A 13,720-nucleotide genomic window follows, 5' to 3' on the forward strand; every position below is an offset into this window, starting at 1 on the left:
GAATCTAAGAGTGAAAAAAAAACATGGATGCTTCAATGGAGATCAATCAAAAGTCGATTCGCGTTCTTATGTTTCCGTGGTTAGGACATGGACACATCTCTCCTTTCTTTGAGCTAGCTAAAAAGCTCGTTAAGAGAAACTTCACTATTTTCTTATGCTCAACACCCGCGAACTTCATATCTATTAAACAAAAGCTCATCAATGAAGACTTAACCGAAAAAATCCACCTTGTTGATCTTCGACTTCCATCTCTTCCTGACCTACCTCCTCATTACCATACCACCAATGGTCTTCCTTCCCACCTCATGTCCACTCTCAAGAAGGCCTTCGCGAAGGCTCGTCCAATTTTCACTCAAATTATCAATTCTATCGAGCCTGACTTACTTATTTATGATTTACTTCAACCATGGGCACCTAAGGTAGCCGCGGAGAAAAACATTCCATCTGTTGTTTTTGTTACTAGTAGCGCGACTATGTTCTCCTACATGTTTCATACTTTTAGGTACCCTAACTCAGAGTTTCCTTTCTCTTCTATTTATTATCGCGATTATGAGCTAGCACGTATGGTTAAAAATCAAGAGTTGGAGCCAATTGAGCAACAACAAAAGGATAACACTAGTGTTAAGTTGTGTTTCAAGAGGTCTTCTAACATTGTTTTGATCAAAGGTTTTAAGGAAATTGATGGTCAATATTGTGACTATATATCTAGTTTGACTAAAAAGAGAGTTGTTCTTGTTGGTCCACTTGTTCAAGAACCAACAAGTGAAGATGGTAATTCACAAATTTTAACATGGTTGAATCAAAAGTCAAAAGGGTCAACTATTTTTGTGTCATTTGGGAGTGAATATTTTTTGTCACAAGAGGATAGGGAAGAGATTGCTCATGGGTTGGAGAAAAGTAGGGTTAACTTCATTTGGGTTGTGAGGTTTCCGAAAGGTGAGAAACTCAAACTTGAACAAGCGTTGCCACGAGGCTTTTTCAAGAAAGTAGGTGAAAGAGGGATGGTAGTTGAAGATTGGGCCCCACAAGCAAAAATATTAGGAAACCCTAATATTGGTGGATTTGTCAGTCACTGTGGATGGAATTCTGTCATGGAAAGCATGAAAATTGGTGTGCCAATAATTGCTATGCCAATGCATCTTGATCAACCATTGAATGCTAGGCTTGTGGAAGAAGTAGGTATTGGATTGGAAGTTGTTAGGGACAAAGATGGAAAACTTGATGGAGAACAAATTAGTGAAATTATCAATAAGGTTGTTTTGGAGAAAGAAGGAGAATCCATAAGGGAAAAAGCTAAGATAATGAGTGAGACAATAAGAGTCAAAGGTGATGAAGAGATTGATGATGTTGTTCAAGAATTGTTCAACCTTTGCAAGACTAGATCAAATGTTGTCTAGTTTTTCATGATTTGCATGTTTTTTTTTTCTAACTTAGGTTTTTTCTTTTTAGTTTTTAATTACTACCATGCTTTTGAACTTAAAGCATGTGTTGGTGGAGTACTAAATTTTTTTGTACTCCTTAATTTAGGTCCTTTTTTTTTGCTATGATGTTAATCTTAGCTAGCTAGACAAATTAACCATTAGTTGTGAATGATTGATTTGAGACTAGCAAAGATCATAATGTCAAAGTTTGCATGAGTTTAATAAAATTAAACTTTTAGTTTAAGTTTTTGCAATTTTATTTTTGTTAATTGTGTACAATTTTTATCGTCATATTGGCACTGTAAAATATTTAGTTACCATTTTATTTCATCCGATAATATATATTGAATTACGTAACTCCAAAAGAAATGCCTATTTTACAAATGTAAGAATCGTCTCTCGTTTGCTTCTCTTCCTATATATATATTTAATAACTTAAAGGATTATTTTGATAATTTTGTTGCAAAAGGAAAATGTATATACATTAATATTAGCATTGATTATTGTCAAATTGTTTCCTTGTTTGTTTTAAAGCAATAATTTTAAACAGGATATGCTAATTAGGTAATTTACTGATTTTAACCCAAAAAACGTTTCACTAATTAACATAACTTATAATACTAATTTTTTGTTATAGTTATTGATGAATTATCACCAAATGACATGTCAAAATTTCATTATTAGTTTTAATCAAATGAACTAATTTCAAATTTCTCTCACAAAGGCAATTTGCAATTTGTTATTTTAATTACTAGTCAAATTTCTCGAAGCAAAAGAAATAAATTGCCTGTTTATTTGTTCATAATTTTATTTATTAACTTATGATTTAAGGAATTGAATTTTCCATCATATTTATATATTATTTTAGAAAAGTCAAGTAGATTAAAATAAAGAGGAATTCTCCAATGGTAAGCAATTTAAGTTATTTTCCTTGCTAGCATTAATAATAATAATATATGATTCCCGGTTTATTATAGTATATAAATATGCAGTTTACCTAATTTACATTAATTATTACGAAGATCTTCCTCAAAAAATTGCACAAAATCTATTGCATCATATTTATTTGTATTTTGTGTTTAGAATATATATTATATTTTTTAATAAAGATTCTCAAAAGAATAGCTTCTTAATTTTTGCGTGACAATTAAAGGAAAATGAATTAGAAAAAAAGATGATTTCAAAGGAAAGGAAAGAATTCAAATAAGTTACAAAATATGTGGTCTACCTAATATAACGCATGAAATTAAATTGTGGATATAATTGCATATTTATTTATTTCCAATCGAACATGAATCAAGCATTACCTGCCCATTTACCCTCCAACATTTATTATTTCAACGCCTTCAGCGCGCGAGCCGAATGACGTAGATGCAGAGGAATCATTTTCAATTCCAACGTATTTCAAATGCATTCAATCATATATATAAATCTCGAATATCTCATAAATTTTCGGAATATTCAAAAAAATAAAATAACCAAGATATCAAGTATTTGATTATTGGTATTTAATAAAAGATTACCATGGATAAGATTATATAAGATTTAAATAAAATAGTGATGATTCATACCATTAACTCCAATTTATGTGTGATTGAAGTGTAACTTAAACGTAATTATTATTATTATTATTATTATTGTTATTAAATTATGACAAGGCACTTTAGGTACGTGTTGACCTCACACTTCCTTTATCACCTCACAAACAAAAAATGTAAGCAAAAACTATTAACCATAAGCAAAATTCATGTGATATTAATTCCAAGTTAAAGAGATGAGAGAAAAACATGAATGCCACCTATTCATGATTCATATATATCCCTTAAGAAGCTTAAACGTGGACTCCAAGAAATAAATGTAAATTCATATATTTAACTAACTTTTTTTTTTCTAAAACACATTTTTTTCCCTTATTAGGAAATTAAACCTTTAAACATAATCAATACTCCCAAAAACATATAAGGAAAAAAAATATCATTTACAAGGCACTCATTGTTAGTAAATTTCATCTTTAATTTATTTATTTATTGGGTAATGTAGCAAAGCTAGTGATATAACCCACATGAATTGTGTGGTGATGTTAGGTTGCTCTCATTATATCTAACATGGATTAATTTTCTCTCTCAAAATAACAGTAATATCTTTATCTAAATAAACTTAGCTTACTTAGAAAATTAAAAAAAATACTCTAATGGACTATTAGTAAGACTCTTTTTACAATCTTGGAGAGTAGTCCTTATGAAATCATAAATAAGAAGAATATTTATATTAATTTACCTTTTTAACTCTTTTTCATACCCTCATGTGTGTTATCCATCACTACCTAGATTAACAACAGAGGAACTTTTTTTGAAAATTTATAATATTTGTACTTTCAAAAAGATTTATTAAAAGCACAAAATGATAAAATTTAACTAAAATTTGCAATTTGACAAGTAATTTAGGACGTATATTCTTTGTAATGTGGATAAATAATATAGGACAAAGTTTTTTTTCCTTTCTTGTGTGTGTGTTTTCCCATCCAATATCCGGAGTCCAAATTGAAGTCCCGATAAAATCAGAATTGCACACTATAGGGCTCATTAGGATTTTCTTGGACTCGAGGCCTCGATTTAGCATGATGTACAGTGTATACTGTGGACGCGGTTGTTTAATTAGTCAATGGAGAAGTTACTACTTTGCTAGAAGGATGCTTTACACGTATAGGAGACGCAAACGTGTTATAAAAGCTATATAAATCTTCAAAGTCACAAATTATTTCTGTTTTTAAAACTTAATTTGCTTTTTTACAACAAACAAGGAAACAACTCATATATATAAAGATAATAATCAGTTGCTTTCAGAGTTTTTATATTCTGAAAAAAAAAAACATTTTCAATTCTCCTAATTCTTTCAACATACATATACATGCATCTAACGAAAAAATTGGTCTGGTTCAAGTCGAAATCGACTCTCCGAAATCAACGTAAGTTTCATATTCTTCTTTTTCTTGCTAATTATAGACTTTTTTTTTAGATGTATGGAGCATTCATGCTGAATTATTGTTGTAATCCTATGTTTAATCATGCAATCGTCTTATCTGAAAAATGTGATAAAATTGTTAGAGAGAGCATACTTTTAATGTTTGATGCGATTTTTTCAGGTAGAATAGAGAATGACGGTTCGGGTAGCTTGGTGAACAAGTTAAATGTGAATGAAGAGTATGTTCAAGCCTTGAGGACTAAGTCTTATGTAGAACTATACAATAAAGTTCAAGAACAACTTGAAGATGGAAAATTAAACGAATCATCGTCTTCTTCTCTTCAACTCGATACAAATCTATGTCAAGAAGCGTTATTAAAACTCCCTGAATCATGTCAACTTCATCCCCTTATTGTTAACTACTTCGATATTACCTTAGAAGCATGCAGAATCTGTGAATTACTACTTCAAAATGTTCAACAAACACGAGCTAATTATAGGAAGATAAGAAGAGCTATCAGATTGATGACAATAGAGCAAGAATCAGGGCATTGTTACAATGTATATAGAGAACTTGCATCATTTGCTTCGTTAAACAACTCTTTCTCTGTTGGTAACCAAGTTCAGATTCTGGACACACGCGAAGGACATGATTTATTGCTTCAGAAACTATCGTTACAGTTCAGAAGAGTTAACAAGAGGATGAAAATCTTGAAAACTTGCAAGAGGGTGTTTGGAATTAGTATTGCAATAGGATATACTGGGATTATGATAGCTTTGTTAGTACTAGTTCTTCATAGTATGGTTGGTTTGATGGCTGCCCCGGGGTTGATAGCTTGTTCTTATAAGCTATTCAAGAAGAGATCAAAGGTAGATAAAGGGGGAAAAGGTTCGAGTTCACTGGAAATACTAATAGCACAGCTTGATGTAGCTGCAAAAGGGGTGTACATATTGATAAATGACTTTGATACAATGAGTCGGCTAGTGAGGAGACTATATGATGAAATTGAGCATAATAGATCTGTAGCTGATATGTGTGCTAGAAAGAAAAATGCAGATATGTTGAAGGAGGCGATAAGGAATTACAGTATTAACAAGGACTGCTTCATGGAGAAGTTGAAAGAGCTTGAAGAGCATGTTTTCTTGTGTTTCCTCACTATAAACAGATCAAGAAGAATGGTTCTACAAGAAATGGTCAGCAGATGAGTTAAGTGCAATTTATTGAATCAAAAATGACAACAAAGACGAGTAAATTTTTCGTGTTTTTGTCTTTAATAATGGAACAATTCTTTTCCTCCATTTTGTTTTCTTGTAAACTTAATGGAGGTCATAACAAGTACAAATTCTTCTCATTTTTCATGTTCTAGCAAATTAGTAAAATATAATAGACATGTTACATTTTCATATAGTAACTACGGACTATACGTTTCTTTATCATATCGCTCTGAAAAACAAAATATGGATTGATGAAGCAATGTGGACAAGTAAAACTCCACCCCATCCAAATAATACACCATAAAAGTACAAATAAGAACGTTAATTAAGTTTGACACTATTCTTCTGTATGCCAATAACAAAAGTGTAGTGAAGTAGTAGATCTTACTGTTACAGAGAGAGAGCATCGTGCAAACTTTTCCAACAGCATACACTCCAATCCTGCAAATGCTGCCTTCAACGAGCTGATTTGCCACCTTGCTTGTTTATAATTGCAACGTATCCTTTCTCAACTCTCTATATTCTTCAATGCCCAGCAAAGTTGTCTTGGCCTTGATCCAATCCGCGGGCCTTGGCATCATAATTGCAATATATCCTTCTCTGTCTGCCTGTGGTTGAAAGCAAACACGAGGAACACATATTCAACCAGAAATGTAATTATAATATTAGGAGGAGGATGTCCAATGAAACAATTATTGGCACAATCAAATGACACAACTTAATGCCACTCGGAACATGTCTATGAGAAAGCTCTTTAAATATTAAAACGAAAGAGACAAAAACAGAACTTTTATTATGGAGGTCATGCATATCCTATTTTCAGCTCCTTTTATCAACATCAAGCAAAACAAGGTGTGAATTCAGCATCAAACATTTCCAGGGATTAAAGAAATACGAGTCTGCAACTACCTGATGAATCAAATATATCTTCTTTTTTAAAATAAAACTCATGCAAAACATTTAGTTCTATTCTGAAAAATCAGCCAAAGATTTTTTTTTCGAGCTTCAATGTAGTACTACAAGTGATGGTTCCAAGATCTTTATCATCACAAATATAAACATTTGCTGACAGCATTGATATGATGACTCCATAAACAAACGATGCTCATTTCAATGAAGTTCGGCGTCTAAAAGCCAAAATGAAGAAGAGATTGATTCAAGGTAAGAACTCCTACCGATGAGTTCAGCAATTCTGGTTGCTTAATTAACCTATCATTGACTTCTAATAAAGAGCCTTTCACACAACACCTGCAAAACATGAGTAGACCATCTTTTTTTGAGACAATCTATGTCAAAGAAAGGAGTGCAAGAATATAAACTCATACCTCACAATATAAGAAGCACCCTTTGTGCAGGCTTTACATAATGCTGTATTAGACTCAAAATGTTGCGCGTTCTGCATAAGAACAAAATGACACCCTCGTTTCAATAAACTAGAAGCATAAAAGCATTGAAAGATTAGCTTTACTTGCACAGTTCATACTTTTGTGCATATGTAGCAAATGGTGGTACGCTGCAACGATGACTTGTGTTCTCTATGTAGCCAACAAAGTATGTTGTTTCAAAAGACTGAAGAATGTACATATGTTCATATTTCATAATTTCAATCATTTGTTTTGCTGACGATAAAGGGTATTGAACTAATGAATGTAACATAATCCACACATATATTTACTGCTGACAAGGCAATTCCATATGATGAATATCTTGCATTGTATGCTAATGTTCAGAAAGTAATCCTTTGTCAAGTTCGCAAATAGGCAACACTAGAAATTTGAGTAATATCTCACACGAAGCTATCCAATATTAACTAAACATAGACAAGGGAGCAAATTTAACTTGTTAGCTTTTCTTCATAGGGAAAACAATAAGAAGTATGTTCGACATATTTTCAGAAGAAAGCCATCCCTTATGATTCTTAGCATACTTAAAACTCTAACAAGTTCCGTCAATCATAAAATTAAAGTCAACTTCTATCCAACAACATTTGTGGAGATTAATCTAGCTACAACACAACTAATAAGTTATAAAATTGCAATGACTCACATGAACAAACGTCTTCACCATAAAGATGCAATTTTTTTTTCATTTTTGATTAAGTTCAGCAGAAAGATGCAATCTTTAGTCTCATTCAAGTAAAATTCAGCTATTAATACCTTTTTTCGCTTTCCAGAGACCTTGATTCCACTCCGATCAGACTTCCCCACATTGAAATCAACCGAAGTAACTCCGCCTTCATCCTTAAAAGCAATGTGGGTCGGAGCCAACCCAATTATGCACAATCTTTCAATAACCCAATTTCAAAAAATCAGCAAAAATTCAAAGCAGCAACTAAATCACAGTAAAAACAAAGCACGAAGAGTTTAATTACTAAGTTCTGTTACCCATTGGCATGTCGATGAACATACTGATCATGCCCAGGTTTCGTAAAATCTGCAACAACAATTAAAAAGGAATACAGCTCTTAATTTCTACAAGTTTGAGTTCTGAACTACTTAATATCGAACAAGGCAGAGCATTAATTTAAAAGAATTTGAAGTGGGTTTTATTACCGGGAGCAAAATAGGTGACGAAATTGGATTCGACAGCAGAAGGAGGAGAAATTGGGAGGTTTTCCAACTTCGGCACCAAAAGTTTCCTTAATTCTTCATCTTGTAGGTCTTCAATTAGTGGTTCTGATTTCTGGGCTGTGTCCGAATGAGAGCAAGCAACTATTGTCGGTTTTACGTTTTCGAGATTCGAAGTTTGGACAGTGTTGGTTTCGTCGGCGTTTTGCTCCGTCATCGGAAATTGGAAGGAACTCCGGCCAGTTGAACTCAACGGAGGGAGAGTTGAAAGTTGTTTTACTTTGGGGTTTAGAGAAGTTGAAGGAGAAGAGGGTTATTGGGCCAAATAGGCCCAACTCTTTTGGGCCAATCTAAACCACATCAAAGTCATTCTCAATGTTTCTCTAGCCCATTAATTTAGGAGCGAATCCGTTGATCTTTACACGAATAGTCAGATAGTATATTGTTCACTTTTTCTGGTCGATATACATAGATTATATACTCGTACATATATTATACATACAGTTACTATTTTTAGTTTAGTCATTTAGGTGGATGGATATTTAAGTTAATTTTACGTGATTGAATTTGATTTAAAGCTCGCAGTGTATTATTATTTTTAATATAAGAGGCAGGATAAGGAGAAATAGGGGGACGATTGCAAGGTGAAAAATCAAGTTTTCACCAACAAGGTCAAATTTCAAGTATTCAACAAAATGTGCTACTAAGATCCATTAAAGCGCATATACAGTTGATTTACACAAATGAACCTTTTTTGGGAACCGTTTGTATATTTTTTTTCTCTTTTTCAATTTTAACAATTATGTGCATATGTCAATTCTTCCTATGGCAAAATTAAAACAAAAACAATTAACTATAAAGTGAATAAATGTATGTTGGAACAAAAGAGTACTTTCATTTCACATAAGTGGATATCCAATGAAATCAAATTTAAAAAAAACAAGAATTTATTTATTTTTGCATATTTACAACCAAATCAATATATATAAAGATACAAGACACACCATCCTCAAATTAATCCCTTCACAAACTCCTCTAAATCTTTAGAAACACACATTTTACATATTATTACCCCCACAAATGAATAAAAAACCCAACCAAAAGAGAATTACAAGTCATTTTCGCTCCGAAAGTCTCACATTAAACAATAAAACGTTTTCTAATAAAAAAGAACTCCACACTCAGTACTCAAACTCAAAACCTATAATAAAGCTTCAATTAACAAATCTACAATCACGCCTTATTTCTTGACCAGAACCACTGATACTACTCATCTTAATCATCGAATCAGCAAAAGCTTTAAAGAACTCGTGCTGGGAATTGGCAAAATTCGAAACAAGTGTTTTGGTTCTTGAATTTGTGAGTAAATTTGAATCCGAAGAAAACAGACCTTTCTTTTGCAATACTAACTTATAATATGCGTTATCGAATAAAAATGTCGTAGTATCCATCGTAGCCCCTGCATTTTCTGTTGTGTTTTTAACGGGGCATATTTTCTTTAAATTAGCTGCAAATGATGCGTCTAGTGTTGGATCGACGTCGTTTTTGCTATCGAAGTTTTCGATTCTGTTTCGGAAGGATGAACAATGAGAAAATCCAAGAGTGTGTCCTCCTGAATATGAAAAAAAACAAAAATATTTATATAATCAGATTACTTTGAATGCCCCTAAACTCGCATTGGATTTTAAAGTATTAAAATGGAAAAAAGAGAGTTGAATGGTGGAGTTCAAATTCAATAAAAGTTTAAGGGGTATTTTGACGATTTTGAACTATACTCAACTTTGTCTTAGTATTTTTTATTATATATAAAGTCATTAAACTATTTTTCGTAAGCAAAATATTTGTCAAATTTTCCCAAGGATCACAAAAAGTCATTTTACAAAAATGAATTACATTTTAGATATAAAAGAACGATTCAGTGACTTTTTGTGATACTAAGGTAAATCTAAGTGATTTTTTTTGTTACAAAAACAATTTAGTGTCTTTTATGATATTAAGATAAAATTGAATGTTTTTTTTTCATTATTAGAAATAATTTGGTAATTTTATTACGATATAGTAAAAATTGAGTGATTATACGTGAAATTAACTCGTAAATTATAGAGAGTGTTTACCTGAAAGTGCAACCAAATCATCCAAAGAAAGGCCTCTTTGGGAGAAGCTTTGTTGCAATTGAGAGATGTTGGAATTTGGGCCAGGTAATTGTCTTGTTTCACTGGCTATAGAAATTCGTCCATCTTTTCTACCTTTTGGTACGGCCCAATAAGGTCCACCAGACTAAAACAATTGGCCCAATAAATAATTTCAACATTAGTCTTCATAACCTCTAGAAAATAACATTTATTTATAATAATGATGAAATGGGTTGAGAATTATCGGAATTCAGGTTTAAATTCTAGCAAAGGTAAGAATACTAGGTGATATTTTCTTATCTGTCTGAGTCTTGATAGACAGAGTTACTAGATATGTATGTCAGTGAGAGGTAACATATACCCCTTAGGATTTAGACTAGTCGAGGTGCACACACAAACTGACCAACTAGAACACCATGATTATAAAACATGCATTTGTGCATTGTCTACATATTTTGAAAGTAAGTTGTCGTTTGGCGGAAGGTGTTAGAGAAACTAAACAATAATGTATTAGCTCTTGTTTGATAGTGTTTTCAACTTATATATAGTTGCATTAGTTATACACTATTTTAAGTATTATTCTTAACATAGTAAACCATGACATTATTAATACGATGGTGGGGTGGGGTGGGATTACTATTTCTATTCTAGTACACCCTATTCAATTAATACAACTAATCAAACGATCGACAAATGATGATGTCAACACAACTAATTCCAACATTATTAAACACCTTATTTGGTGTTATTATCATACACACTATCAAATGATCCCTAATAGTTACGTGATATTATTGTAGCATTGTATTCTTCTTCATTTTGTTTTAAATATAGTTTTCTATGACACAAATTCAAATTAGTCGAGTCAGTAAATTTCACACGCCGAAAATTTAAAAAGTTGTAGAAGAACTCACAAGAGTGACAGCATCTCTAGCTGCAAGAGCCAAAATATCAGCACAAGAGACAACGTTAGGGCACATATTTTCAATTTGTTTCTTAGCAACGTCAATAACATAAAACGAATGTAATGAAATATTTGGAGGTCCATCTTTCTCTGCTTGGTTGCTTTTTGTCGAATTCAACAGCACAGACCCATCACAACCCTTCATAAAAATTTAAGGCAAAAAATACCATAAGTTAGTTAATAATTAATTACCATATAGTATATACTATGTCCTAATATTACAACATAAAATAATCATCTTAAATGAAAGTACATATTTTCACGTGATAGTGTAAAAGATATTTATACAATAATTATATATAACCGGCTATATGAATTTGATTATATCGCTCAATCTAAACTCATCTTAATTGATTTACATGTAAATAAATTAACATTATATCAGTCATCTAAGAGGTAAACATTGTTCCCTTTAAGGGAGTTTTTTAGCCCTTTAAGTTAACACATTGTTCCCTCTATGATGAAATTCTTCTTCCTCTTTGATTTTACGATATTATTCTAGCAAAAGCTAGTGATTAATTAGCTGACATTATATCGTATCTCGATAATATATAACCAAATAAAATGATAGCTAATACTATATACTATCATGAGTTAAACTACATAGATTAATAAAGTACAATATTTAAAAAAAATTGTTTATATATAGGAGTAGAAATAAATTTTACGTACCCTGACGAAACAATCATGGAAGTGCATCCTTAATAGAGCAGCTGGAACTGTTTTATCATTTGACATTGCTTTTTTAACAACTTGTCTAATAGTTGATTCTGCATCTGGACATGTTTGATCATAGTAATTGGAGCTAAGTGCATTTACACATGAAAATAACACAAAAATAATTACAAAAACAACAAGAAATCTTTGTAATGCCATCAAAATTATCAGAAATTGAAAGCTTATAGTATATTGTTTGTGGTTAATTGAGTGTGAGAGTTAAGGAACTATGCTATGAGTATTTAAAGGGAAAACATAAGAGGAAAAAATTTAAAAATATATGAAAAGTTGTTACTAGAATCTAATCATATGTTTGTTAGCAAAGTTTGGTAACAATTAAAATTGGAGTTGTTAGTTAACACATTTTTTTAAAAAAAAAAAATAACTTAGTTCTTGTCTTGAGCAAAAAAAAAAAAAGATCCAAATTCTAATTTTAATTTTATTGGCAACTAAGACACAAAGGGGAAAACCAATGGTTGCTTAATCCCCACATGGGAATCAAGATTAACACATTTTTATTTAATTCTATATATATATTAGACATGTTCATTTTCTTGAGCCAGGTAAAACAAATCTCAGTTCCGATAATTAGGGAAATAATTACCCATTTTAATTTTGTTTTGGAAACTTAATTAGAGAGAAAAAGATTTAATTTATTAATCAATTTGAGCCTGTTTTTTTATTGTCTTAAACAATAATAGTTTCTCGATTTTCATATGGGTGTTAGCCAATTAAGCAAGTGCCATGTTCATTTGTTAAGTAAAAAACGATAATCATCCATTAAAATTTTGTTTGCAAAAAACTGGGAGTTAGTCAAGTGAATATTGTGGTAATTTTTACGACTTTAATTTGGTACGAAAACTAAAATCCAATGACAACACAAATTATTTTTTACCCACGGTCAGTATTCTTCAGGTGCACTTTGGGTGAACCTGTTCGAATGTAATAACTTGCCAATCACACAAAAAAAAATATAAATCGTATTAGACAAACTTATGTGACGAGCTTAAAAAAATTCCAATTAGTTTTCATTTGAAATATAAGTTGTCTCAATTTCTAAACCAACTAAAAATAATGCAACCACTTTTCAAAATTTCCAACTTTTCATAATTATTAAAAACGGTTCTAATAATTAATCATCCATTTTATTTTTGTTTGCAAAAATTGGGGAGTTAGTCAAGTGAATAAGTGGCTCATACGCTAATCGATTCAAGATTTAAAAAAAATTGTGATAAATATTTAAGACTTCAATAAGATAACTTACGTAAAATTAAAGTAGTATGATATAGAGCGTGTTTGGATTGACTTAAAAATTGATCAAACCTATTTTTAAGTCATTTTTAGATTTTTGGAGTGTTTTGGCAAGGTTAAAATAACTTAAAATAAGTTTTAAATGACTTAAAAAAAGTTTAAAATAAAAAAGTAGGTTAAAATAAAAAATAGGACTCACCCTACTTTTTTATTTTTTGACTTAAAAGCTACTTTTTTTAAGTCTATCCAAACAGACTCATAATATTAACACAATTTCTTTGGGTAAGAAGATGATCTACAATCGTTATTATTTAGTTGTGGTCCGAATAAACTCTATTGAAATGTAATATCTCACAAACCAAACAAAAATATATATATTGCACTAGGCAAACTGATGCATCAAGCTTTAATTTTTTTTTCAAGTTTTCATTAAAAACTTAGCTGCCTCAATTTCCAAACTAACTAAATAATGCACCAACTTTTCAAATTTTT

At 31.2% G+C, this 13,720-nt stretch overlaps 4 protein-coding genes across 4 annotated transcripts; 2 read left to right on the plus strand and 2 right to left on the minus strand.

The window, feature by feature from the left end:
• Positions 1–23: 23 nt before the first annotated feature.
• LOC102605145 (beta-D-glucosyl crocetin beta-1,6-glucosyltransferase-like) lies at positions 24–1,397 on the plus strand. The gene has a single exon (XM_006342179.1). The coding sequence runs from the start codon at positions 24–26 to the stop codon at positions 1,395–1,397; it is 1,374 nt and encodes a 457-aa protein (XP_006342241.1).
• Positions 1,398–4,294: 2,897 nt separating this feature from the next.
• On the plus strand, positions 4,295–5,675 carry LOC102605480 (UPF0496 protein At1g20180-like). Its single transcript, XM_006342180.2, has 2 exons — positions 4,295–4,386; positions 4,564–5,675. The coding sequence occupies exons 1-2, from the start codon at positions 4,329–4,331 to the stop codon at positions 5,586–5,588; spliced, it is 1,083 nt and encodes a 360-aa protein (XP_006342242.1). The 5' UTR covers positions 4,295–4,328; the 3' UTR covers positions 5,589–5,675.
• A 144-nt stretch (positions 5,676–5,819) lies between these two features.
• LOC102578273 (FAM206 family protein) lies at positions 5,820–8,445 on the minus strand. Its single transcript, XM_006342010.2, has 6 exons — positions 8,150–8,445; positions 7,982–8,030; positions 7,754–7,880; positions 6,923–6,993; positions 6,773–6,845; positions 5,820–6,205 (listed from the first exon to the last, which is right to left on the minus strand). Exons 1-6 carry the CDS (start codon positions 8,379–8,381, stop codon positions 6,083–6,085), a joined length of 675 nt encoding a protein of 224 aa, XP_006342072.1. The 5' UTR covers positions 8,382–8,445; the 3' UTR covers positions 5,820–6,082.
• Positions 8,446–9,140: 695 nt separating this feature from the next.
• On the minus strand, positions 9,141–12,157 carry LOC102578600 (peroxidase 64-like). Its single transcript, XM_006342011.2, has 4 exons — positions 11,933–12,157; positions 11,211–11,399; positions 10,279–10,441; positions 9,141–9,776 (listed from the first exon to the last, which is right to left on the minus strand). The coding sequence occupies exons 1-4, from the start codon at positions 12,134–12,136 to the stop codon at positions 9,379–9,381; spliced, it is 954 nt and encodes a 317-aa protein (XP_006342073.1). The 5' UTR covers positions 12,137–12,157; the 3' UTR covers positions 9,141–9,378.
• Positions 12,158–13,720: the final 1,563 nt, after the last annotated feature.

Source organism: Solanum tuberosum, unplaced genomic scaffold (assembly GCF_000226075.1).
Source record: "Solanum tuberosum cultivar DM 1-3 516 R44 unplaced genomic scaffold, SolTub_3.0 scf00032, whole genome shotgun sequence".
Lineage (NCBI taxonomy): Eukaryota > Viridiplantae > Streptophyta > Magnoliopsida > Solanales > Solanaceae > Solanum > Solanum tuberosum.